The 26748-nt window shown below is 28.6% G+C and overlaps 2 protein-coding genes and 2 pseudogenes across 2 annotated transcripts; 3 read left to right on the top strand and 1 right to left on the bottom strand.

Moving 5' to 3' along the window:
- The first annotated feature begins 7217 nt into the window (after positions 1 to 7217).
- On the top strand, positions 7218 to 8038 carry LOC107013614 (annotated as a pseudogene).
- A 4173-nt stretch (positions 8039 to 12211) lies between these two features.
- On the top strand, positions 12212 to 13037 carry LOC114076413 (annotated as a pseudogene).
- Positions 13038 to 19433: 6396 nt separating this feature from the next.
- On the top strand, positions 19434 to 24058 carry LOC107012158 (serine/threonine-protein kinase STY13-like). The gene is made up of 6 exons (XM_015211922.2): positions 19434 to 20036; positions 21471 to 21592; positions 22521 to 22717; positions 22809 to 22983; positions 23313 to 23447; positions 23602 to 24058. Exons 1-6 carry the CDS (start codon positions 19697 to 19699, stop codon positions 23806 to 23808), a joined length of 1176 nt encoding a protein of 391 aa, XP_015067408.1. The 5' UTR covers positions 19434 to 19696; the 3' UTR covers positions 23809 to 24058.
- Positions 24059 to 24157: 99 nt separating this feature from the next.
- On the bottom strand, positions 24158 to 25737 carry LOC107013613 (bidirectional sugar transporter SWEET5). The gene is made up of 6 exons (XM_015213484.2): positions 25557 to 25737; positions 25446 to 25482; positions 25153 to 25369; positions 24843 to 25004; positions 24641 to 24760; positions 24158 to 24534 (listed from the first exon to the last, which is right to left on the bottom strand). The coding sequence occupies exons 1-6, from the start codon at positions 25594 to 25596 to the stop codon at positions 24400 to 24402; spliced, it is 711 nt and encodes a 236-aa protein (XP_015068970.1). The 5' UTR covers positions 25597 to 25737; the 3' UTR covers positions 24158 to 24399.
- Positions 25738 to 26748: the final 1011 nt, after the last annotated feature.

Here is a 26748-nt window from a genome sequence, read left to right as displayed (position 1 = left end):
AAATTTTATTGAGGATTTCAATCTAAATTACCTATGAACCCATGAATTTGGATGAACCCAAGTTTTTGACTATAATGTGGGTTACTTGATATTAAGTTAATATTGATGAATTGTTATGTAGTTTCTTATGAGCTTTCTAATGATATAAGAATTATATTCAATTGTTATCTAATTGATCCTATATCGTTAAACCTAGATTAAATAGATAGACATTTCATTGGATTTTATGATTGTTGCTTTAATTGTTCGTTATGGCCTTCGGTAAGGGCCTTGTGATGTTGAATTGGATGATTTAGCATTCAATTGAAGTGTGAATAAGGGAATGAAGGTATGCTTCCCGTATTTCTTTAATTTTATATTAATTATACCTTGATTCCATTGTGATTGGTATGGTCCACTTATGGTTGCGATGTTATGTGTTTTACTTGCAATTAACGTGGCCTTGTCAATGTTACTTTATGCAATATGATGAGCATGGCCTTATTGGCAACTACTTGAAGTGATGTGGCTATTTCTGTAGTTTTATTATGTGAAGCATGACATTATCTATCAACATCTGAAGTTATATAGTCATATATGTATTCTTCTACTTATGTTGCCTTAAGTGATCATGTTAGACTATGACTTTGACATTATGAGGATAGTGTTAGGGTTAAGTATTAGGCCTTCAAAGCAACACTCACAAAACATACTAAGTAATATCAAGTTCATCAAATAACATCACCACCAAGAAGGTGGACCATACCACTCAAGAGCAATTTATCATAAGAATTTCACAATATAAGCAACTCACTATATAACAAAACCATCATCACCTATAACCAATTTCTAAATATTTCATCAGAAAAAGGACATAAGGGTAGTTTTATAAGAATCAACAAAGGGTCATGATAAAGTGACAATTAAATATTTAGTAATCATTAATTAGAAATCTCAAGTTTATCTTTTACTCTTGAGCATATTTTCATCATTAGATCTAGGAGAATAATATGAATCACTCTTTTACTATTTAAGCAAGTATTATTTAATTTTTTATTTGATATTTTCATTCATCGCTTCATTGACAATATTTAAAGATTAATATATTGCTATTAAACCTTAGTAAAAAAAATTCAACGTCAAGACCTAATAATCAAGTTTTAAACTAAAGTACTTATAAGGGTGAATAAATAATAATGTTAGGCTTCAAAATATAATAGCTGATCAAGCACCCGTAAACATGAATGTGCATCAGCTATTTATTTTGATAAGAGATATAGGCCATATATCCCACTCTTTTATAAGTGATCTTAGTAATAAATACTGAGTTCTTGTATGAAAAAAAAAAAAAAACTAAACAATTATGATGTACATAGTATATAGAAATCACTACTGCTCAAAAACTAAATTGTTTTGGACTAATTTTTTTTAAAAAATGCTTCTAAGAGTCAAATCCAAGAAAAGATATTCATTAACGTATTTTTAATATTAAGATTGTTTTAAAGAGAAAACTTATTTTGAACCTTTATTATAAAGATTTTAATCAATCTTTTACTTAATCAAGTTAAAATATACATATTCAATTTTCCAATTAATATTATTAGAAATAGATATATAAATAAATTAAATATTGATATAATATTAACATGATGATTTAAAAATAATCAAATATAAAAAAAAATAAGAAAAGAATATTATTTTAGAATAAAATTCTTAAATGAAACTTAGCTGAACCTACGAGATATGCTAATCAAATAATAAGGTTTTATTGGTAATATATTTAAATATGAAAGGGATATTTTAATAATCTAGTAAAAATATATTTCTGCTTCTACTTTTTTTGAAAAACAAAGTCTTTTAGCTTATTTCCCAGGACAGAAAAATTGTTGTTACTTCTATTTAAATAAAAGAAGTTTTATTGATTTACTAAATGTCTTAATTTTTCAAAAAGAATTTTTTTTTCAAAATAAATATTTTTGATCAGCAAAAGAAAAAGAAAGTGGGTGACTAGACAATGCTTTATTTATTTTTTAATATTAATATTGCTCATTTAAAAAATTATTGATATCCCTTTTATATAAATCGTTTTTGTTGTTGAGTCATTTTCTTTTATTCAAAGATAATTGGCCCAAAATTATAGAGACCAAAAGCCGCAAGCAAATAGAGTATTGTTTTTCTCTGATTTTGAACGTGGTGGGGGAACCACCGATGTTTTATGATGACTATAAAAAGAATAGCATAAAATATAAATATGCTTTTTAATTTGATTTTAATTTATATTCATAATTTTAAAAATATTTAAAATAATTATGTAAAATAATTTAAATTAACTTATATATAGGGGTGAAGGTAGTATATAATGAGGGGTTTTATCCATATATTTACTTTTCAAATTTGATTATTAAAATTTCAGACTAAAAATATTTAAATAATTTACGTAAAATATATTCGAACTAATTTATGTATATCATGTAAGATATATATATTTAATTAATTGTTCAATTTTATAGCAATTTAAAAGTGTACGTAGATGTCAATTGAAATAAAAGATTTAACCTTTTTTTGTATGACGTTAAGCAGTTTATGAGCTTAAGGGCCCGTTTGGATGAGCTTAATAAAATCAGCTTTAAAAAAGTACTTTTGAAAGTGCTGAAATTTATTTTTAAAATAAGCAGTTATGCGTTTGGATAAAAGTGTTGAAGTTAAAAAAAAAGTTGTTGATGTGTTTGGCAAATAAGTGCTGATAAACAGCTTTTTAAATCAAAATGTCTGAAATACCCTTAAAAGTTGTTAACATAATAAAAGTTAATTAATTTATATTTTACAGCCATAAATAATTATATTTTGCTATCATTCACATATTTCTTTCTCATCACAAATTATTTATAAGAGGAACATAAACTTATTATAGATTTTAAAGATATATAATTTGAATAGATTAAAGAACGATTTAAGATTTTATTTTAGTTTCATCCATAGGTAATAATAATTGTCTATCATTCACATATTTCTTTATTATCACAAATTATTTATAAGAGGAATATAAATTTTTATTTGTTTTTAGTTTCAATTAAGACAAAAAATGGGGTCAGACGAGAATGGGGTTAGATGAGATGACAAAAACAGGATGGTTAAAAAAGGAAATGGGGCTGATGAGGTGGCAAAAACGAGTTTTAATAAAAAATAATTTAAAAAGTTATTTTTAAATTAAAAAAAATTACTTTCACAGAATTCAAATCTACACCGCCACGACTCAAACAGAAGAGTTTGACCAGTGCACCCAGACGTCTTTTAGTTATAAGAATACATATTTTTTCCTTACTTATATCACTATTTTATCAACAATTTCTCTCTATACATACGATTTTTTTAAGAATTACAAAATACAGGTGCACTGTACAAATACATGATAATAATAAATTGCACATGTGCAAATTGAGACATGTGAATCTCAAATTTTGAATAGGACTAGAATTTTTCTCGAAGCCACGTTAAGGAATTAGACTTTTTTTTTTTTTTTAATTTTACAAAAAATAAAATATGGAATGAGACTGGAATGGCATCTTCTGTTTTCCACTATCCATCCTTATTTTGTTGTCGAATCTCGATTTAGTGTGAATTCGAAGAGTCCTATATCTAGAGTCAGCATCAAAAGATAGTGATAGGTTCGTGTATCTATTATTTTTCTATTTTATTTACAATAACATTAGATATATATATTATTGGTTTTAGTTGAATTTGTTGCATTTAGCACCTTTAAATTTTTTTAATGTTTGTACACTTCTTTTTTTTTTTGCAAAATAATAAATGATTCATTTTAGAAAAATTACGAGGCAAAATTGGAAAATAAAAAAAATTTAGTTAAATTAAAAGCAGAATTACTTCAAAGACCAGACTCGAGTTGTCAATTGAATTTCTATTTTCGTGACTTTACCAATTAAACGCATAACGTAAATGAAACTCAAAATCTCACTAACTATGACCAAACTTATGGGAAATTAAAAATAATTGAGTTGAACAGAGTGTGTGACCACACACTTTAAGAAGCAAGTAAATACTTGCAACCTCTCTTTTGTGTGTCAAAATTTTAACTTAGAACATTGAAAGTGTGTCATAGTGAATAGTGAAGGATTATAAAATACTTTATTAATAAGCTTGAAGAACAATAAATGAGTTTTTATAGATTCGTGGTCAAATTAATTTAAATGTGATTGGCTTTTATTGTGTTTTTGAGTTTATGGTTGAAAATTCAAATTAAATAGCAAAGGATTTTAGTTATTTACAATGAATTTGGTACTTAATTTGTGAAAAGATACGGAGAATATGTCAAAGGAACAGGTCCAACGTAACCGACTGATGTGTCTTTCAACAAGTGTTAAGGTGAATTTTTTTAGAAGTGACCTTTTAATTTAATTTATCTTTTAATATTTAATTCCTACTTGACAATTAAAAATGATATAGGGATTTGATGTGCAATGGTTGTATGAGTTTAACTATCTAAATGTTCAGTTAGTAAAGTCGTGATATAGTTTACAATATTATACTGACCTTTCTTGTTTTAATTTCATTTTTTTAAAAATAGTTCTTTAAACCTATTTACTAGTAGTAATATAAAAGAACTACAATTTAATCAATTTTTTTCTTACTAATATTTTTTTTTGGAATAGTTAATAATTTTATTATAATGCTTTCTAATGACAAAAAATATTCATTTTTCAAAGTTTTAACTTGTACACAAATATAATTGGTTGTCTTTCCTAAAGCCATCTGTATTAAAAATGGAAAAACTAAATCCATAATTGTCAATTTTAGCAAGAAAGCCAAAAAGCTATCAAACTTTTTCTTGTAATTAAAGTAGTCATTAGTCAAATCATTACAATTTTGTGGTGTCTTATACGTAGATAATCATATCTTTCCACCATAAAGGTCTTCTTTGAATTCAAATAAATTATAAAGAAGAACGTGGGGGAGAAATTAACCAAAATATAACAAGTGGAAAAGAAGAGGACTCAATTATTTGTATGTCATTTTTATTACATTACTATTATTTGTTTTTCATTATTGTCCTAGTGGAAAATTTTAAAAAGTATGACTTCGCAGCAAAACAATTGTAGAGGTTAGAGTGAGAAACATATCGTAAAATAATAAGACATGATGCAAATGGCAAAACGATATACTTTATCTCAATTTATGAGATACTTTTCATTTTTTGAAAGCCAAACAATTTAAGTTTGATTGAAAGTTTGTGTATGAAATTTTTACTTTTTTTGAAATTGTTTTTATATATATTTGTAAACTACGTAAAAAATACTACAAGTCATAATAATTAATAAATGATAATTCAAAATGTTTAAAAACTCTATCAAAAACTTATGATAAAAAATAAACTTGTTTGGATCTCAAAATCCAAAAAGTGTCACATAAAATGTGATGGAGGGAGTACATATTTTTCCACTAATTAAGAGTTTCATATCATATATTTAATAAGATACGTATTATCTTCGGAACAATTTCAATTAATTTGTTTGTATGTTTGGTACCAGATGCACTAAAATAGGGAAGAGGCAAGCGAACTGGGGAGGAAGGCAAGGGGGTAAAATTTACCCGCACCGGGTGTTTACACCAAGTCAATATATGCATGTCATGTGTTTAAGTTTATTGTTCATGTCATGTTACTTCATTAAATCATATAATAATGAAAGTTGTATTGACTTGGTGTAAACACAAAGTGCAGGTAGTTTTTTCCCAAGGCAAATGAGAGGGAGAGGGAGAGAGAGATAGTTATGTATCTGAGATGCATATGAATCACACTTAATACATAGTGTGTGTGTATATATATATATATATATTACACCTAATTTTGGCCTCATATATCCGGAATACATGTATCTTGATGTATCTAAATACACTCAAATATAATAAAAATTATAATAATACAAACTAAAGTATATTTAATTAAACCAGTTGGATTTATGTTAGTTTCTCTTCCTTTCTTCTTCTTCTTCTTCTTCTTCTTCTTATTATTATTATTATTATTATTATTATTATTATTATGGTTGTTGTTATTCGTACTTGGCACTAATTTTACTGCACTCTTTTGATTGATCATGTGTTGATTAGAAGGTCTTACTTTTGTCAAAACATTACTACTAGTAATGTACCTCATGAAGGGAAAAAGAGGAGCCACATTAGAGTTTTCAAATATGAACTTCATTTAAGATGATTATTTTGAGATTAATTAATTAATCAAGATGTTGACCAATAAATTAAAATGGTACACTAGTTACGTGCATGAATATAAAATTCATGCATAACTCTCTATTCATGCACAACTCAAACAAATCAGTGTGTTCAACATGAACTTCTTAAGATTGTAAATGTACAACTAAGTGTTCTTAAAAGGATGATATACTCACTAGTGGTTTGATCAACCTTGGACGGCAAAATCCGTTCATAAAATTATAATCCGTCCAAATTCTTTTCAGTTTGAGTTGATTATTGATCTGTTTATTTATTTATTTATTTATATATAATAAGGAAAACGGTATTTTTAGTCCTTGTGTTAAGGTTATATTCTTATTTTAGTCCTTGTGTAATCTAACTCTAATGTCAATAGTGCTAAGTTAGATAACACAAGGACAAAAATAAGAAATTAGCCTTAATATAGAGACTAAAAATACCGTTTTCCCAATATAATAAAGAAAATTAATAATATTATAGAGTACAAAAAATAATAAAAGAATATATAATTAAAACCTAGTTCATGAATATTGCTTAATCTTAATAGGTGACAAAAATTCACAGGTAATTGAACTAAATAACTTACCTAAGTAACAGCTCATGTTAGCATCAATATAACGCGAGGCACAAAAAAATCTCTGCAGTTGACGAAAAAATAAGTCTCGTCAAAGATATTTTTAATCTTCTGTAATTCAATATTACTAATTTGTTAAATCAAGTTAATTATAGGAGAAAGGGCACTTCGAAAAGCGGGGCACGTACGTAATTAAGGAAATAAATGTTTACTGAGAGAAGTAATTAAGTAACTTTAGTTAGTTAGTTACGGTTATAGTAGTAATTAATTTAGGAAATATAGTAACTTGAGTTTGTTAAATATAATTCGAGCCTTTTCCATTATGGTAATAAGAGTTGTATAAATAGATAACTATCTTTGTTTAGGGTTCATAAGTCAAATAATTAGTTTAGGTTTACATAGGTTAATTCTGGATCAAGAATCAATGTCGAAGCCAATGGGAATACGTTTTCATCCTACAGATACGGAGCTAATCAACTATCTAAAGAGGTTTTTCAAAGGCGAATTATGTTTGCATGAACAATGTCCTATCCAATTTGTGGATATATATGGAGATCAACCACCATGGGAGATATTTGGAGCTAATTATGAAGAGAAGTTTCGTTACTTTATTACTCCTTTGAAGAAGCAGAAGAGTGAATATACAAGGTTTTCTCGAATTTGTGCTAAAGGGACGTGGCAAGGGCAAACCGGGGAACATCTCATAAGGAGGAATCGTACGGCGCCTGTCGTAGGGTTTAAGAGAAACTTGAAGTTTAAAACAAGTGAATGTGGCCAAAATAACACCTGGTTGATGGTAGAATATCATGTCGCGGATAGTTTTTTCAGGAAAATAATCATATTCCTAAGGAAGATTTTGTGGTGTGTCGAATAAAGAAGAACAAGAAGGGTAAAGAGAAGAACGTGGATCATGTTATGGAGGCACAAGATGGAGATGTTGCGGGAATTATTAATCATATGTTGCTTGAACCTAATCATAATAACGACTACTCCATAAGGGAAGATCAAGTTAGGGTTTGTGATGCAGTTGAGGCTACAACTACCGAATTTGACGTCCAAAACAGTACTTATGAAGCTACTACAACGGAGAAGAAAGAGGCAACGTTGGAAGTACAAGAAGGCCACGGAGTTGATGATATTAGAAGCAATGAACTTCAGGAAGAGATGTATAGAGCATTTGATGACATTCCTTTTGATATTCCTGACGAGTGGTTGCAGAATTCACACGTTCTACAAGATATATAAATATATAGTTCATTAGATGGATTATTTAGTTGAAAAATAATTATATATAGTTATCATTGTTCTGATTATTAATATATATATATATATATTTTGAAAGTAGAAAAACATGATTATCATAGCAATCTTCCATCTCCAGGTCACTGTTTTTTCTCTAGCTACGAGTACTGCCGTTTTAATTTGAAATCTTTGTTTATCGAGATGTTTAATTTCTAAAGATTTATTGGTTGTATGATTTGATTTCTGTATTCACTTCAACTTTTTAAATTTTCGTAATAAATCCATTCATAATATATTGGTGTTTTGGTGGATGAGTTTTTTTCAATTGTATTTGAATTGAACGAGCCAAGAAGAAGAAGAGATATCTATAATTGTATCTTCGTCCTAATTTATATAAACTAGTAAGCATTAATTTGATTTGTATAATATAATTGTAGGTTTTGTGGGTTAATTGTTTTCAATTGTATTTGAATCGAGCGAATATTGATGTTCATCTTCTAATAATTTACAGAATATGCTACCTTTTAGTCAGCTTGCACCAGATTGTTTAGCAAAATTGGCTTCTTCTTCTCACATGATGCTTATCACTCAACTCTATTCCAATCTCCCTACACAAGCTAAAGGTCTCAATCTACTGGACAAATGACAATTGCAGGTATTATCTATCCTATGTTGCTTGAACCTAATCATAAGATCATGGAGTGATGATATTAGAAACGATGAATTTTAGGAAGAGATGTATAAAACATTTGAGGACATTCCTGATGAATAACTAACTAATGCTTCCTATAGTACTTGTAATATTCTAGTCAAACGGCCGGTTAACTTGCAAATGCACTCACGCAAAGTCATAGGCTATGACTCATAACATTTCAATTCTGCATCTTTGTGTTTTACATGTAGCATGTTCTTATTTAACTGCACATTTTGATTAGTGTGTATAAAATATGTTAGAATGTGTGTGAATATAGACATCTAAGAAGGTGAAAATGAAAAAAAAAGAGGGTATGTTTACTGCAAATTGCAATGTGTCAACACTCTATTTTCCCAATAACTAAAGTTCGCGCGACTATCTTTTCTTTTTCTTGAGAAAAGGCATAAATTTGCCCTTGAATTGGTTCGAAAAAGTCAATTACACACTTTAAACAAGTTCAGGTGTGTACTAGATCATCATAATGGTTTAAGCGTGCAGGTGACTTTTGGATATAAATTCACGAAAGAATTTATGTCTTTTTCCTTTTTTTTTCTTTGGTTGCCACTAAAATATGAACAATCTTTTGGGAATGGAATGTTAATGGCGTAGACTTTTGGTGCCTATTTTAAGAGAACCATCCGCTCATATTCACTACATGATCATGTATGACCTAAGATGTTTACAATATACTTAAATCTTGTATCCTCATGTGCATTATTAACATAGTATCCCGTATGATAATATTCATAGTTTATTGCCATAAAACAAACATAGTATCCCTACACTTTATTCTAGCTGACAGCGTTGAAAATTTTATATAGAATATATTGCTAATATGACTTCTCTTCTACGGTGTTACATTCTTTAACGTACGTCGGAATTTTAAATAAATGGAAAGAAGTAAAATATGCTCTTAAGCTATTCGAAAAGGTCTAAATATACCCTTCGTTTAAGTTTTGATTTATTCATGCCCTTGCCGTCCAACTTTTGGTCCAAATATGCCCATATGGGCGTTAGTTATCATGTTGGACATATTCAACTCATTTTCATTTCTTTAAATGCCACATGGAATTGCCATGTCATTTTGAACTTACCACATAATATTTATACGAAAATAGAAAGATATTCGGACTCATAAATACCTAATCCGACCCATAAATCAGCTCTCTTTAAATTCACTATCCGACCCATTTTTAACAATTTTGTTTAATTTTTATTATTGCGGTAAATCCCGAAAATGAGTAATTGATTAATAAAAATGAAAAAATATAAATTAATGCCAAAAATTCACAAATAAATATAGTAACCTTAAATCTAACATTTCAATTTTTTAAAAATTTTTATTTTTCGATAAATCTCGAAAATGTGTAATTGATTAATAAAAAATATGAACAAAATATAAATTAACGCCAAAAGTTCACAAATAAATATAGTAATATTTCAATCTATAATTTTTTTAAAATTTTTATATTTTTTTGCAAATCCCTAAAAATGAGTAATTTTTTAATAAACAGGAAAAAATATGAAAACAAAATAAACAAAATAAAAGATATACGTCAAAATTCACAAATAAATATAATAAACTTAAATTCAATAATTTCACTAATTTTTTTTATTTTATATTTTTTTCATATTTTCCTATTTTTTATTTGTGAATTTTTTGCGTAATTTTTATATTTTTTTGTTAATAAACTCATTATTGGGATTTATCAAAAAAATTAAAAATTAAAAAAAAAAATTGTTGAATTTAAAGTTACTGTGTTTATTTTTTAATTTTTGGCGTTAATTTTATATTTTTTTCATACTTTTTATTAATCAATTACTCATTTCGGGATTTATCGAAAAAATAAAAAAAAATTAAAAAAATGTTTAAATTGAATTTAAGGTTACTATAATTATTTATGAATTTATGGCGTTAATTTTATACTTTTTTCATATTTTCCTATTTTTTTATTAATCAATTAATCATTTTCGGAATTTATAAAAAATTTAAAAATTAAACAAAATTGTTGAAAATTGGTCGGATAATTTATTTAAAAGGGGGTTGATTTATAGATCGGATTAGGTGTTTATGAGTCTGAATATCTTTCCATTTTTATATAAATGTGTGGTAAGGCCAAAATGACATGACAATTCCACGTGACATTTAAAGAAATGAAAAATGAGTTGGATATGTCCAGCATGACAACTTACGCCCATAAGGGCATATTTGGACCAAAAGTTGGATGGCAAAGGCATCAATGAACCAGACTTTAAACGAAGAGTATATCTAAACCTTTTCAATAGTTTAGGAACATATTTGACCATTTTTCTAAATAAAAAGGTGTTTAAAGGCCAAACGCTAGCTTAGCTCGCAAAGATCTTTAAAGGCCAGTCTAGTACTAATATATAGTGTGTATATATATATATATATATATATATATATATATATATATATATTATTTGAATGAGTAATTCTTAATAAATAACTACTGATTTTACAATGTTTTTATTTATTTATTAATATATGTTGCAAAACTATGATAAATCTGCTATATATTAAAAGTAAATTATGCATGAAATATAAATGTATTAAGTGCTTTTAAATTATAATATGATTATTTTGTAAAAATTGACACAATATATTATAAGTGTATTAAAGTATGTGATAAACACACATTAATTTCTCAGATTTGTTTTTAGGTATTCCTCTATAGCCGAAATGTTTCATTTTCGATCACATTTCCCCCCGATGTATATTATGAATATCACTGTATATCACACAGATATACACATAATATACATGTGATACACATGATACACCTGTGCACAGAATTCCTTTGCCCTTTCACATCTCTGGTTAAACAGAAATCGGTCACCCTAAAAAAGAGTAGAAGTTCTTTCATGGAACTAATTAATGGTACTCATTCGAGAATCAAAAGGTTTAATTTATTCGTACTATAATATATTTATCATTTATTTTAAAACGCTTAACTTTTACACATTTATATTGCTTGAATAATTTTCTTTTAATAAAATATATTAGATTTATCATAATATTGCAAGAAATTGTAATAATGGATTAAAATCTATCATTGAAATCAGTGATTACATCCCAAATAATTTTTTCAAGAAAATATGTTTTAGATTTTTTGGATAATCACTCGTTTTATTTTAATAGATATTGGAGTGAGACACGTGCTAGCCAAAGTTAAGTAGTTGGCGCGCCTTACCAGTTTCAAAGCAAACTCCTCTAAAATTTAGGAATATAAATGCGTAATTAAGGAAATAAAGCAACTTGAGAAGTAATTAAGTAACTTTAGTTAGTTAGTTACGGTTATAGTAGTAATTAGTTTAGGAAATATAGTAACTTGAGTTTTTTAAGTATAATTCGAGTCTTTTCCATTATGGTAATAAGAGTTGTATAAATAGATAACTATCTTTGTTTAGGGTTCATAAGTCAAATAATTAGTTTAGGTTTACATATTCTGGATCAAGAATCAATGTCGAAGCCAATGGGAATACGTTTTCATCCTACAGATACGGAGCTAATCAACTATCTAAAGAGGTTTTTCAAAGGCGAATTATGTTTGCATGAACAATGTCCTATCCAATTTGTGGATATATATGGAGATCAACCACCATGGGAGATATTTGGAGCTAATTATGAAGAGAAGTTTCGTTACTTTATTACTCCTTTGAAGAAGCAGAAGAGTGAATATACAAGGTTTTCTCGAATTTGTGCTAAAGGGACGTGGCAAGGGCAAACCGGGGAACATCTCATAAGGAGGAATCGTACGGCGCCTGTGGTAGGGTTTAAGAGAAACTTGAAGTTTAAAACAAGTGAATGTGGCCAAAATAACACCTGGTTGATGGTAGAATATCATGTCGCGGATAGTTTCTTTANTATCATGTCGCGGATAGTTTTTTCAGGAAAATAATCATATTCCTAAGGAAGATTTTGTGGTGTGTCGAATAAAGAAGAACAAGAAGGGTAAAGAGAAGAACGTGGATCATGTTATGGAGGCACAAGATGGAGATGTTGCGGGAATTATTAATCATATGTTGCTTGAACCTAATCATAATAACGACTACTCCATAAGGGAAGATCAAGTTAGGGTTTGTGATGCAGTTGAGGCTACAACTTCCGAATTTGACGTCCAAAACAGTACTTATGAAGCTACTACAACGGAGAAGAAAGAGACAACGTTGGAAGTACAAGAAGGCCACGGAGTTGATGATATCAGAAGCAATGAACTTCAGGAAGAGATGTATAGAGCATTTGATGACATTCCTTTTGATATTCCCGACGAGTGGTTGCAGAATTAACACGTTCTACAAGATATATAACACACATCAATAGTTTCCTAGATGGATTATGTAGTTGAATTTTTTTATATATATAGTTCAATTTTTTAAATCTATTGATCATTGTTTCTTCTCCTTATCGGGAGGTTTCTTGTTCACGTTGGATTAAATATTTATTGGTTGTATGGTTTGATTAATTTCTATTCACTTCAACTTTTTAAATTTTCATAATAAATCCATTCATAATTGGTGTTTTGGTGGAAGAGTTGTTTTCAATTGTATTTGAATTGAACGAGCCTAGAAGAAGAAGAGATATCTATAATTGTATCTTCGTCCTAATATTTGTATTAACTAGTAAGTATCAATTTGATTTGTATAATTACTATGGATTAATTATGAATCAATATATATATAAATGAGGATCATAGAGGAGCTGATGTGGCATCTCTCTATGGCCTCCATTTCAATTTCTTTTTTTCCTCCTTTTTTTATTTTCTTTTTTAATTTCTTTTCATTAAATAATTTGTTTATTAATTAAAAAATTCATTCATATTTATTATTCTAATTATACCTAATAAGTTACAACAAAATCTCCATCTATTTACATTCCCTACTTAAATAATATGTCTTTTCAACTTATTTTTAATTATTCTTATGGTTTACACAAACTATAAATAACAACTATCTATGTTCAATGATCATTCTCATTTTCTCATTCTTTCTTTTTATTAGTATAGTTTTTTCCTTTTTACATTTTTTTCTTCATCTTTTTCATCAATCATGTACTTTATAAGTTCACCATATGATCTTCATATTGATAAAGATCATAGATATATTCTTCAAGATTCATCAAATTGATGTTTGCATTAGTTTGGTACAAGTTTATGAAAATGAAGAAGGAATCATAATTATTTCAGATTTCATCAAGAAGATGGTCATATTAGTAAAAAAGTTTGAATGATTTCCAAATATTTTGAAGATTAATTAATTCATGTATTGTTTTGATTATATTTTTTAGTTAGATATATAATTTCATGCTATTCAACAAAAATTAAATTATGAAACTCTACTAATTAACACATTAGAAAGCTCAATTAACATTATTTTCTTCATTTTACTTTGCTCTTTTTCTTCTTCTTCTTCTTATTATTATTGTTGTTATTATTGTTGTTATTATTATTATTATTATTATTATTATTATTATTATTATTATGAATGAAGATGAAAAGTTATATAGTTTTATTTTTATGTAATTTTTTCGTCAAGTTCTAATTAATATTTTAATTTTTGTCACGGTTGAAAAATATAGTATTGCACATGATACATTTCTTATAGCTATTGCATATTGATATCCCTAAAAAATATATGATGTAGTTTATCATATTAAAAAATAGTCATAGACTAAACAAAAAATAAATTAATTATTTGTAGTACTTTTAAAAAATTTAATGAATAAATAAATTATTTAATGAAAAGAATGAAGAAATTTTTTTCCCTTAGTCACATTAATTATATTAAAACTAAAAAGTGTAATTTATTTAACTTCTCTTAATTATTGAAAATGAGAAACATAAAAAAAAGTGATGTGACATTTACCTTCTCTTTATTGACCTTTTTTCTTATTTAAATTAATTAATTTTTGTAAAAGTAATTTACTTAATTAATTAAAAATAATTTTTATTAATAGAGAAACATTTACAATAAAAACTTTTCACATACTACTTTATTAGGAGTAAATAATAATCATCCATAACTCACATCTAATTTCCAATCCTAATACATTAACTTTTCACTCTTTTTTTTTTTTGACCTTCTTCTGATTATAATTTTAGAATAACAATTTTAAAAAAATATTTTAAGTTATTTTCTCTTTATTATTTACTTACAACCAATATATCTATTTACATATAAAGTTAGAATGTTAGAAATAAATAAGATAATGTGGTACATTTCTATCACCTCTGATCACATTTATCTTTTCTCTAAATTATTTAGCATGTTTTTTATTTTTCTTTACCAGTGTGATATTGTAAAATATATTTTCAAAATTTCCTCTTCAAATAATTACTTAATAGTATTATTTTGCATAATTAACATTTTTTTTATATATGTAACTTTGATTTTTAATTGTTAATTGTTAATTAATAATATTCATGACTTCAAAACCTTTCATGTGGATAACCCCCTAGAGTGATTAATGTGCAAGTTATATAGTTTTTCTTATCTTACTTAGTTGCTACAAGTAACAATTTTAAAGAGATTTTCTATATATGATATGTTTTCTAATTTATAAAATTATCGGTTATCAATTTATTTAGAGTAACTTTTTTCATTAATATTTTTTTATGAACACTGTATAATTTAACTCCCTCCTAAAATATAATTTAGAATTTACTACAGCCGCATAAACAAAAAGAAAATTTTCATGAAATTATTTTTCTTTCTTTACATGTTTCTAAAGATAACATACAAAATAGATTATACGAAATCAACTATATTTAAAATACTAAAAGCATAGATCGTGAACAACAAGTTGAAAAATATAATTTATTGGGTTTAATGATAATAATATTTGACTCGATATATTTAAACAAAAAAATTTATTCATAAATCTAATAATGTCCGCGCGAAGCGCGAATATGTTAACTAGTACATTGATAATTAGAGGTTTTGTCGATTAATTATTTTCAATTGTATTTGAATCGAGCAAATCTTGAAATAGCAGTGCTGTCACTTATTGTATTCTTAATATTTTTTTCTACAACATATATTTCTATTTCAGTAGAAAATTTCTTGAAAGGTCACTAGTAAAAAAAATATTTGTTTTATGGGTAGAGATGAACCAAAAAATGATCAAAGAGTATTTTTAATATAATATATAAATAAAGAATATATATACTTTTCTTCAAATAATTTAAAAATATTTTTAATCCTTTTTCAAATGAATCGAATCTAAATTCAATTAAAAATACATATTCTTCCTCTTGTATCACGCTTATTGAAGCAGGATAACTTATTTAAACCAATCTAAATCCAATGTTTTTTTTTACTTTGGGTAATTTGATTAATTGGAATATCCTTATCATGAGGTGTTTCTCTATTATTATTTTTTTTGGAGCAACTTTATTCTCATGCAAAATTATATAATCATATCACAAATCACTTGTTTATTACTCATAGTCGATGTCTATCCATTAGCATAATTATTGTAATTAATTAACTAGTTCTATATCCCCATCCATCATGATGTGATTTAATCACTCTAAGGATAGCCTTTTTGCCAACTTTAATTAATCACAAAGATACAGGATCGCCAGTCAAAATACAAATAAATTTACTTTTCCTTTTCAATTAAGAAAAAGACATGTGAAGTCAACTCTGACTTTTGACAGTACCCTTCTAATAAATAAATCAATAAACATGTCTCAATAATAATAGGTGTCATTTTAATTATTAAAGATATTTATCATATTAAAAAAATTTAAGATGAAATTATTTTTATTACTGATTATTTTGAAAATTGCAAATACATAAAAATATATTAATATTTAATAAATAATTATATCTTACTCTAATACATAAAAAAGAATAAAATAATTAGATATTTATTCTAATTAATTCTAAAGTGGCGTGTAAATGAAAATCATAAATAAGGGAGTAGTGAACAACTTAGACACGTAGCAACACATTTTATTTTATTTTTATATTTCAAATGATAATTTACAACTTTTCCACACCAAATAACAATATTTATTTTGTAATATCTTTCTCATGTGTTGTCAAATTTTGTTTTATATTGCATTTACTTGTACAACCAGTTAGAAACTGACAGATATTATCATGGATATTTTTATTCAAGAATTAAGATGATTGCAACTCAAATCAACTATTCAAATAATTATTTTTTTCTTTGAAACTAAGTACTTAATTTTATTATTACGTGAACAATACATATAGGTTGGCAGGCTACTCAGTGGCCGATCCAGAATTTAAAGGTTGTGGGTGCTCACTTTTTTTAACATAAATTTGTTAGCAATCACAAACGGTAATTGTATACTAACTCAAACTCTTTAATAAAAAAAGTAAATGTATACTAACTCAAACTCTTTAATAAAAAAATAAAAAAATAAAAAAACAAAGATCAATATTATCATTATAAAAAAATAACCTTTACTTACAAGTCATAATGATCTACTACTAATTGGTCAAGTCATAATTGTGCTCGACGACTTTCATATGTTGAAAACGATAAATAATTGCATCATTACTTACATTTGCAAATATCTTACGCTCTACATAGCAAACTAAACAACCATTCAAAAATTCATCACCAATACTATTACGGAGTTCATTTTTAATGTACTTCATGGATGAGAAAGCTCGTTCCACAGAAGCAGTAGCAACGGGAAGAATGAGAGTCAACTTGATAAGCAAATAAACAAGTGGCCAAGTTTGATGTAGATTTGACTTGATCAATACTTTAGCAAGATCACTAATTCCCTTCAAGTTGAAGAACCTCTCGTCAGAACCACGAGCATAAACTATAAAGCTATCAAGCTGAAAACTGAGATCCCGAAGCTTGTTACTGTCAAATTAAGAGAAATAATCCCATGGGCCGTGCAAAAGGTTTTAAAGCATAGGAAAAGTTAAAAATAAAAAAGAAAGAAAAATTATGCTACCTAAACTAATTAAGAATAGGAAAAGTCAAAACAAGTAAGAATAGGAAAAGTCAAAACAAGTACAAAATTGGGAGTTAAATAAGCCCTTAATTAGAAAAAGGAAAAATAAAAATAAAAAAAAGTCGTAAAATTCGTTGGAATTAATTTTTTTTTTAAAAAGAAGAGTTAAATAAGCCCTTAATTAGAAAAAGGATTTTTTTAAAAAAAAAACAGGTGTAAAATTCGCTGGAAATTTTTTTTAAAAAAAAATGCTACTGGCGGGATTCGAACCCTCACTAGTGGCTTCGCGTGCCTTTTATTGCAGAGGTTTAAACCAGCTCACTCACAACTACTCTTATTCTATGGATGCTCATTTAAATTATAATAACATATGTATCATATTTTCTATATATATATACAAAAAAATTTCGGAAATCAATGGGTGCTCGAGCACCCACGTCTGGCTTACTGGGTCCGCCCCCGAGGCTACTTTGATTCAAGTTTTTCCTCTCTTTCAATTTTATGTAAGGTTTATATGGACATAAAATTTTTAGGATGTAAATTATTATTTATTTATTTTTGAATTTTAATCTTAAATTAAAGGGGTTTAATATGTTCAAATAATTTGCACATAATAAAGAAACTAATATGTCATAATACATAGTGATTCGTATCGTCTTTTTATTATTATGAAAAAATAGCTAAATTATATAATTTTATTTCTATATATATATACATATATACGCTTATACGTGTATCAATATATCTAAAAATTCTAATCTTTTACTTTTCACCAAGTACACATAACCATATATGTTTAGAACTAGAATTTAGGATGATATAAATTGTATATAATAGCAAATTAATAACCTAAAATAAATGGAGTAATTAGGGTTTGATTTAATTGTGCTCCATAGCAAACGTTAGCTAAAGTTTGTCAGGCGTCTCTCTCCCAAAAATCTCGCTCGCCACTCTCCATTCTCGCTCGCCTCTCTCGCTTTATACACAGAAGTGTATAAATTCTGTTTCTATTTTGTATAAAGCGAGAGAAAATTGTATATACACATGCAAAAATATATATCTTCGTGTTATACACTTAATTATACAATTTACAAACATTTTACTTCAAATATTGCAGAGAAAAAGGCCAACGAATTATACAATTGCGAATTATACAATTGCAGTGAAATACAATTTCTCTAGCTTTATACGACAGAAGTGTATACATTGTGTTTCTGTTTTTGCATAAAGCGAGAGAAAAATATATATCTTCTTGCTATACACTTATAATTATGCAAATACATACATTTTAATTCGATTCAATTGTATGCAAAACAAATTTTATAAAAATATTCCAGCGAAATAGGCAGCGAAATATACAATTGTGCATTATACAATTGCAGTGAAATAGGATAGCGAATTATACAATTGCAGCGAAATAGGTCAGCGAATTATGCAATTGTATATGTATAGCGAATTATACAGTTTTATGTTTGCTATGAAACGCAATTATACAAACTTTGCTATAACATACAAAGAATTTTTTGTTTACTATATGTGAAAGTTGCCCTATATTGTATGTGTACGGAGTCTTGATGCATTTAGGATATTAACGTAGTATTTATTATGTTTTGAAATATAGCAAAATCTGGCTATTTATTTATTTTTTTAAAAAAAGATAAATACTAATAATGCTATTTATGAATTTTCCTTTTTATAAAAATGGAAGTCTTTGATAAATTTATAAGGAAAAAAACAGAGGAGAGTAGATGGAAATAAAGGGGAAGAAATAAATGAGAAAAGAGAGAGTAGTGGGTCAGTAATACACCTTGTCTTCAGGCAATTCCATGTGCTCACATGCTCTTCTTCTTCTTCCATTTTTTACTTCTTTTGCTCTGTTTTTTCTTTTTTTTGTTTAATTGATTTCTCTCAACAAAACTACTAAACAACAAATACCAAACGCCCAATCCAATACAAAGTCCCAGAATCTACAGAGAAATTGGGGAGTAGGTAGAAAACGAAATGGAGAAGGGAAGTGATGGATTTGTGAGAGCTGATCAGATTGATCTGAAGAGTTTGGATGAGCAACTTGAAAGGCATCTTAACAGAGCATTGACTATGGAGAAGACAAACAACAAGAAGAAACCGTTGGATGATTCCTGCATTAATTACTCTACCGCTACGGCCGCGGCCGCAACCGTTACCGCCGCTGCCGCTTCCTTATCTCTATCTTCTTCCGTCAAACCCAGGCAAAGACACGACTGGGAAATTGATCCGTCAAAACTTATCATCAAAACCGTCATTGCTCGTGGTACCTTTGGTACCGTCCACCGTGGTGTTTACGACGGTATAGATGTCGCCGGTCAGTCACTTCCCTAATTTTATTTCTTAACTAATTAAAGTAACCTCAGTCGGAAAATTTTCTGTTCATGATTCCTGTGTGATACAGTTTCTCTATTATCCTAATCTTCAATTTTATTTTATTTCTTATTGTTATCCGTCCCAATTTATGTGTTACGGAGATTCAAAACTTTTAAATCAATCAACTTTTAAGTTTTAAACATTGATGATAAATAGAGTAACTTCATCGGAAAAAATCGGAAATTATAATAATAAATAACTTAAAATACTTTGAAAGACTTGTACAAAATTATAAAGTTCAAGAGTTTAAACAAAAAAATTTTGATTTTGATTGTTCACATGGTAAAAGAATGACTTAATCTATTGTAATATGACATGCTACAAGTGAATATTTGTGGTAACAAATAATTTCAGACTCTCAAAATTTCAAACGGTATCACGTGCACAGATTACTATTTTAACTTTTTTTGGAGGGGTAGAGAGTTTGTTAGGGAACCGCGGGAAGAGCATTTTTGGGACTGTCGGTCCATTTTCCTTTCAATGTTCTGTTGAGAGGTTATGTTTTATTATTTTTCTTTTTATCCTTTCAATTATTTAATTCTAGTGCATGGATGAAGACTAGGTATTAGGAACTTAATAAACAGAATACGAATGGTAAAAAATGGTCATAAATTCTATAGTAAATAATGGAAAATTTGTGCTCAGGTACATCAATGTTTTGTGGGCCTGTTCATAGTTCAACTTTAATATTCTTTATTCAGTGTTTGCTATGGTTGCTCTAATTACTGCTCCATCCATCCGATGTAATTTGTCTGTTTGGTTTTGACTTGTAAATTTTGTGATATTAAATTAAAGATAGTATTAAGATGTAAAAAGAAAAGAGATTTTTCTTTTTAAATAAATTTAAAAAAAATAAGACAAACAAATTGAAACGAGTGAGCTATATTTATTAGTTTTTCTTCTTTTGGTTGGAGGGAGTAACAGAATGAATATTGTATAGTGATTTGATAGGCTTAAAATCTGAGTGCATTGTTATGGAATCCGTGAATAATGGCACGGGTTTGGGTTGAATTATGCAAGTTGGAGATGACTGCATTAACTTTAGCTGGTCTAGCAATGTTGCTGTATTTCTGAACTTTCATGTGATTCAATCTGTTAGTCAAGTAATAATAAAGTAATACAAAACATTAATGCCTGACAAACTGATCCTACAACTCTGGATCTCATTTCTGCTCTCATAATATATATTTTTTTATTTTATAAATTAGCCTTTTGGTGTTAAAAATGGTTGTCATTGTCACAACTCACAGCTATAGGAGATTAATGAAATTTGCTTGTTCAACTTTATTAACATTTTTTTAATGAGTTAATAATATAACTACCGCGAAATAATGGTCTTATTAACGTGCACATTTTGTATTCCTCTGTGATACAGTGAAACTACTGGACTGGGGGGAAGAGGGCCACAGAACAGATGCTGAAATAGCATCACTACGGGCAGCTTTTACGCAAGAAGTTTCAGTGTGGCATAAACTTGACCATCCTAATGTTACTAAGGTGACACTCGAACTCTAACCTTTTTATGTGGGAAAGATTTAAGACTTCTTAGTTGCTAATGCTTGGTCCTAAGTCCTAACAAATCAAAGGGGTTAAAGATTTTGTGGTTCGTCTACTAATAATTTACAACATATGCTACCCTTTAGTCAGCTTATTCTCTTTTCACTACCTTGCTAACGAAGTATGGACATATTATTGGTAGAGCAGTCCTTCAACGTCTAGTTTGATGGCAATTAGCTATTTTAAATCACAGCTTACTCAACTCTGTGGAAGTATTTTGAAAAATATATCTAATTAGTAAGGTCAACTTGCATGGATGAACCTTAAACTCCCAATATAGGATGATAGGCTGTCGAAATGTTGCAACAATATCTTTTTAAATTTTGTTGAAATCCCAACAAGACGTAATTTGATAGTCAAATTCTGATCTCTGAATTGATGTGCTCGAGCTATCTTTTCATATGCAGCACACAAATATCTTGATTGTCAAAACATCTTTGTGAGGAAAAAAGACATCATATGTGTTATTTTTGGTTCAAGGAAATGAAATAGAAAATTTCATTCATTGACTACAAGAAACCTTAATGGCGAAGATGAAAGAATGTTTCCTGAAGGAAAGTTGACAGTGATGTCGAGCATGCCTGTATCTTTTGTTGGCTGTACAAATAATTGCAGTTTCAAATTACAATTAATTTTACAGGCTGCTCTGTATAATGATTTACTATCTCTCTGCTGGCTGGATGCCTAATTTGTAGTGCCGTATTTCATGCATAACATAAAGACCATTGGATTGTGGCAACTTCATATGTCCAAAGTCCTATCTCGTATCTTAGCATACGAACTGAGTTTGGTTAGATGTACCCATATCTTTCCAATAAGCTGTTTATTTTACATAAAAGATGTGATATATCTCTCCAATTTAATGCAGTTCATTGGGGCAACTATGGGCTCTTCTGGGCTCAATATACAAACAGAAAATGGTCATATTGGCATGCCTAGTAACATATGCTGCGTTGTTGTGGAATACCTTCCGGGTGGTGCATTAAAATCTTACCTCATAAAGAACAGAAGAAGGAAGCTAGCATTCAAAGTTGTTGTGCAGATGGCACTTGATATGGCCAGAGGGTAATCGGAACTTTGACTTTCTCATGTAATTTGAACACCCTTAAATATAAACCATTTGTCTGAGTAAAGGTCAAACAAATAAACTTTGTAGGTTGAGTTACCTTCACTCTCAAAAGATTGTGCATAGAGATGTCAAGACAGAGAATATGCTATTGGATAAGACACGTACAGTAAAAATTGCTGATTTTGGGGTTGCTCGGGTGGAGGCTTCTAATCCAAATGACATGACTGGGGAGACTGGAACCCTTGGATATATGGCTCCCGAGGTAATTTTGGAAGTGGAGTAGGATTCACTTTTCCACCCTATCCTTCATTCACTTCAGTTATCTGTCTGGTCATTTTCTGTTTTTTTGATGGATTAACCAGATTCAGCACACATAAATCTTTTTTTCTGCTCCTCTTACTTGCAAAATGTTCCCTCTTTTTTGCCGAGATCCATTTTTCCTTTTGATATTAGTTGTATAACCCCCTCCCCCCAATTGGTGAATGTGTTTCAAAAGACAGGGGCGAGATAATGTTATATAGTGAAAACATTAAAAAGAGTAGTTGTATATAACATTAAACTGTTACTGAGTAGTTGAATGCTAAATTACAGGTACTCAATGGCAATCCATACAATAGAAAATGTGATGTGTACAGTTTTGGCATATGCGTGTGGGAGATTTATTGTTGCGACATGCCATATCCTGACCTCAGCTTCTCAGAAGTTACTTCAGCTGTGGTTCGCCAGGTAAACTATCCAACATCCTAGCACTTCTTGGACATAAGTAATCACATATTAAGCAGACAGATAGATCAGAGAAGAGTATACAGTTCTTGGTTTTTTTATATCTTTTACGCTTTTTGTCACCTTATTTAACTGTGGTTTCTATTGTGCCACACAGAATCTAAGGCCAGATATACCAAGGTGTTGCCCAAGTTCCCTTGCTAACGTAATGAAGAGATGCTGGGACGCTAACCCTGACAAACGGCCTGAGATGGACGAGGTAGTATCCATGATAGAGGCTATTGATACATCAAAAGGCGGAGGAATGATTCCCGTAGATCAACAACAGGGTTGTTTCTGTTTCCGAAGGCATAGGGGACCTTGAAGCTTATTGCTCAAGCAGACATACAAAAGTAGGTAAATTTCATCTCAATTTCCAAATATTTGACAAAGGAAGTGAACTCGCAGAGCCACAATATTTGAACAGTTCTATTGAGAAGCTATGCTGCATGCATTTTTCTCTTGGTTTGATGTAAATCTCACACATTTCTGTTCTCTTTTTTTCTTATTTTATACATACTCTCAAACTTTTTTTTTTCCTTTTCTATTTGACTAATGATTTCTGTTTTAGTCTACTTACATTTTCTGTGATTGAACATAATTTCTAAGAACGTGTAGCAACAAAATAAGAAAGCCAATATCAAATATGTACTTAATAAAAAAATTACAAAGTGACCTGTCATAACATGTTAAGTCAAGCTGGTCCACCTCAAATTCAAAACTAAAATAATTCAGAATTACATTTATTTTTTCTTTCCATTTATGATGTCAGTGGGAGAGTAATCAATCTCCAACATAGCCACAGTGACCCTATTTCAATGAAGAATTAAAAAAGCACAGGGCTGACTCGGAGACCTGGAACCTTGGTTTAGTAATGAATGAAGGGAATCTCTTCGAGCTTCCTCTGTTAGTGGCTTTAAACTGTGTCCGGGTTTCTTTGAAGTTCAACTTCATTTGGCTTTCCTTCATCGTCCCAGTTGGTGCTTTTGTAATATTTTGCATAAAGGATGAGTTGAATTGCTCCAGATAATGTTCCCAGACCATTGGGTATCTATCATTAGTTTAGAAGTAAAAAAAATAAATACAAAATTAATTCAAAATGTAATCTCACAAGCAGAGTCTGAGAATAACTAACATGAGTGAATACAATTAATTACCAGGATGTAAGGATCAAATTTGAGGAATGCATAGGCGAACCAAATACCTCCATTGCAAAAGTTTGCAAGTGAGAGGTAAAATGGCATGAATTTCACACTCTTGGTGCTGATCACTCGACGCTACATATGATTTATATTGTAAGTGTATATAACATAAATTCAATAACGTAACGTAAATCTTAGAAGGAGAGATTAATAATACCATGACAGTGAGGGGCGAAGCGTACATAGCAATATTCATAATGACAGCCAATATACCAACGAGCATTGATCTATTCTTGGTTCCATGAAGGAAAGTAAGCGTAACGAAAACGAGGATCGCAAAAAGGATTATTTCAACTCCCAAAAAAATAGAAATCTTCTTCTGTAATACATATAAAAAAACATGTTAGTTTAAATTACTATGCAATAATAATACGAGTAACGTTGAAGAGCTACGTTGCTCGAACTCTTCAAAAATATGTATATATTTTTGAAAAGTTGGAGCAACAAAGTAATGAGTATGTACTTACACGCTTTGGGCCATCGGAATAGATATAGAAGACGATTATATATAAGAATTCAATAAAGAGACCAATGCCATTAATAGTAACAACAAGAAGACTGTCCGGATGAACAAATGGCATTCCATAAAACACCCAAACTGCACAATTCAATGCAGTTACAACATAAGGATCTGGTTTGAATTGCATCACCGTCTTTGCTTTCCATATTTTTATGAACGTTGGCCTGTATACATGCACGCACCTCGATTAATTTAACTAAATTGATAACTAATTAATCATAATAGTTCAAGGGGACTTACATGGGAGATAAAAAGAGGAAAAACGATATAACATTTCCTGCATGAAGAATTATTGAACGTTAAAATATGGTTAATATAAAGAATTAATGAATAGTATGATAAGGCACCGACCGATAATTCCAACAATCGTTCGTATTGTATGTGTATTCATTTTGTCTAGATATCTGATTAATAATAGAACAGTGTAACTTAAAAACTAATCAAGCAAAGGAGTAATTTGGCGAATTTCAAGGATAGAAGATCATGTTTAATTTGTATATGTGGATTTGAAATCCAGTGGTGGAAGGTTGTTAAAACCTTATATCTTGAATTATTTAATTATTCAAGAAAAAAGTTATGGAATTCCGTAAGTATTTATACATGACAAATAGATGAGTAAATATTGCTCAATTGGTTACCGGAGAGAACAAGTAAGTAAGAGTTCAAGTGAAAATAGCTTATTTTGTTGCTATATACATGGAACTTTATCTACAAATTTAACAACCACCATGTGACTTTTCTTTGCTAGAGGATTTTGTGGTAATGCTAGTAAAGAGTGACCTTATATTTATCAAACTAATTGATATCACTAGCCGTAAATCATAATTTATGGTCACTATACTCACTAGTAGTGAGAGTGTACATAAATTGTATAGCTATATTTAATTTGTTTTTTTCTTCTCTTATTTTTCATCATAATCTAGAAAAAAAAAGAGGATTTGATTTTTTAAAAAAAAGTCAGGTAATACTTAGATACTTGTTCTCAAATTTTGCAAGAGCTACATGTTGTATGAAGTATAATGGTTATACTTTATCTAATTTAAAATTTAAACTTTAATTTAATTACTCCTTTCTTTTTAATTCGACTTGGTCGATTTGAGTCCATGGTATGGAACAAATGTCTCTAATGTGGGTAGCGGATGGAATTTTTTATTATTATTATTATAACCATAAAAAAATAAAAAAAAACTAAAAAAAAAAACTAGGATCTCTTTAACAATGAATGGGAATATTTTCCTAATTTTCCTCTTCCAATTATATTTTTGAAAACTAAACATCTTCTCCAACTTCACAAGCAATAAATATTCTTCCTCCTTTATTATAATTGTTTGAACCTTTTAATTTTTAAATATCTAATTTTCCTCTAAATTGTAACCAATAACGTAACTTTTTACTTTTACTTATATCATGATAATTTTTTCTCTTTTTAATCTATAATAATATATTAAGGACCAACTTATCGGCTATCAAGAAAATAAAATCATCACTAATAGAATAGTATTATTACTTATTTAATTCGAATATACACACTACAAGATAAATT

Source organism: Solanum pennellii, chromosome 3 (genome assembly GCF_001406875.1).
Source record: "Solanum pennellii chromosome 3, SPENNV200".
Classification (NCBI taxonomy): Eukaryota; Viridiplantae; Streptophyta; class Magnoliopsida; order Solanales; family Solanaceae; genus Solanum; species Solanum pennellii.
This window is presented reverse-complemented; position numbering and strand designations above follow the sequence as displayed.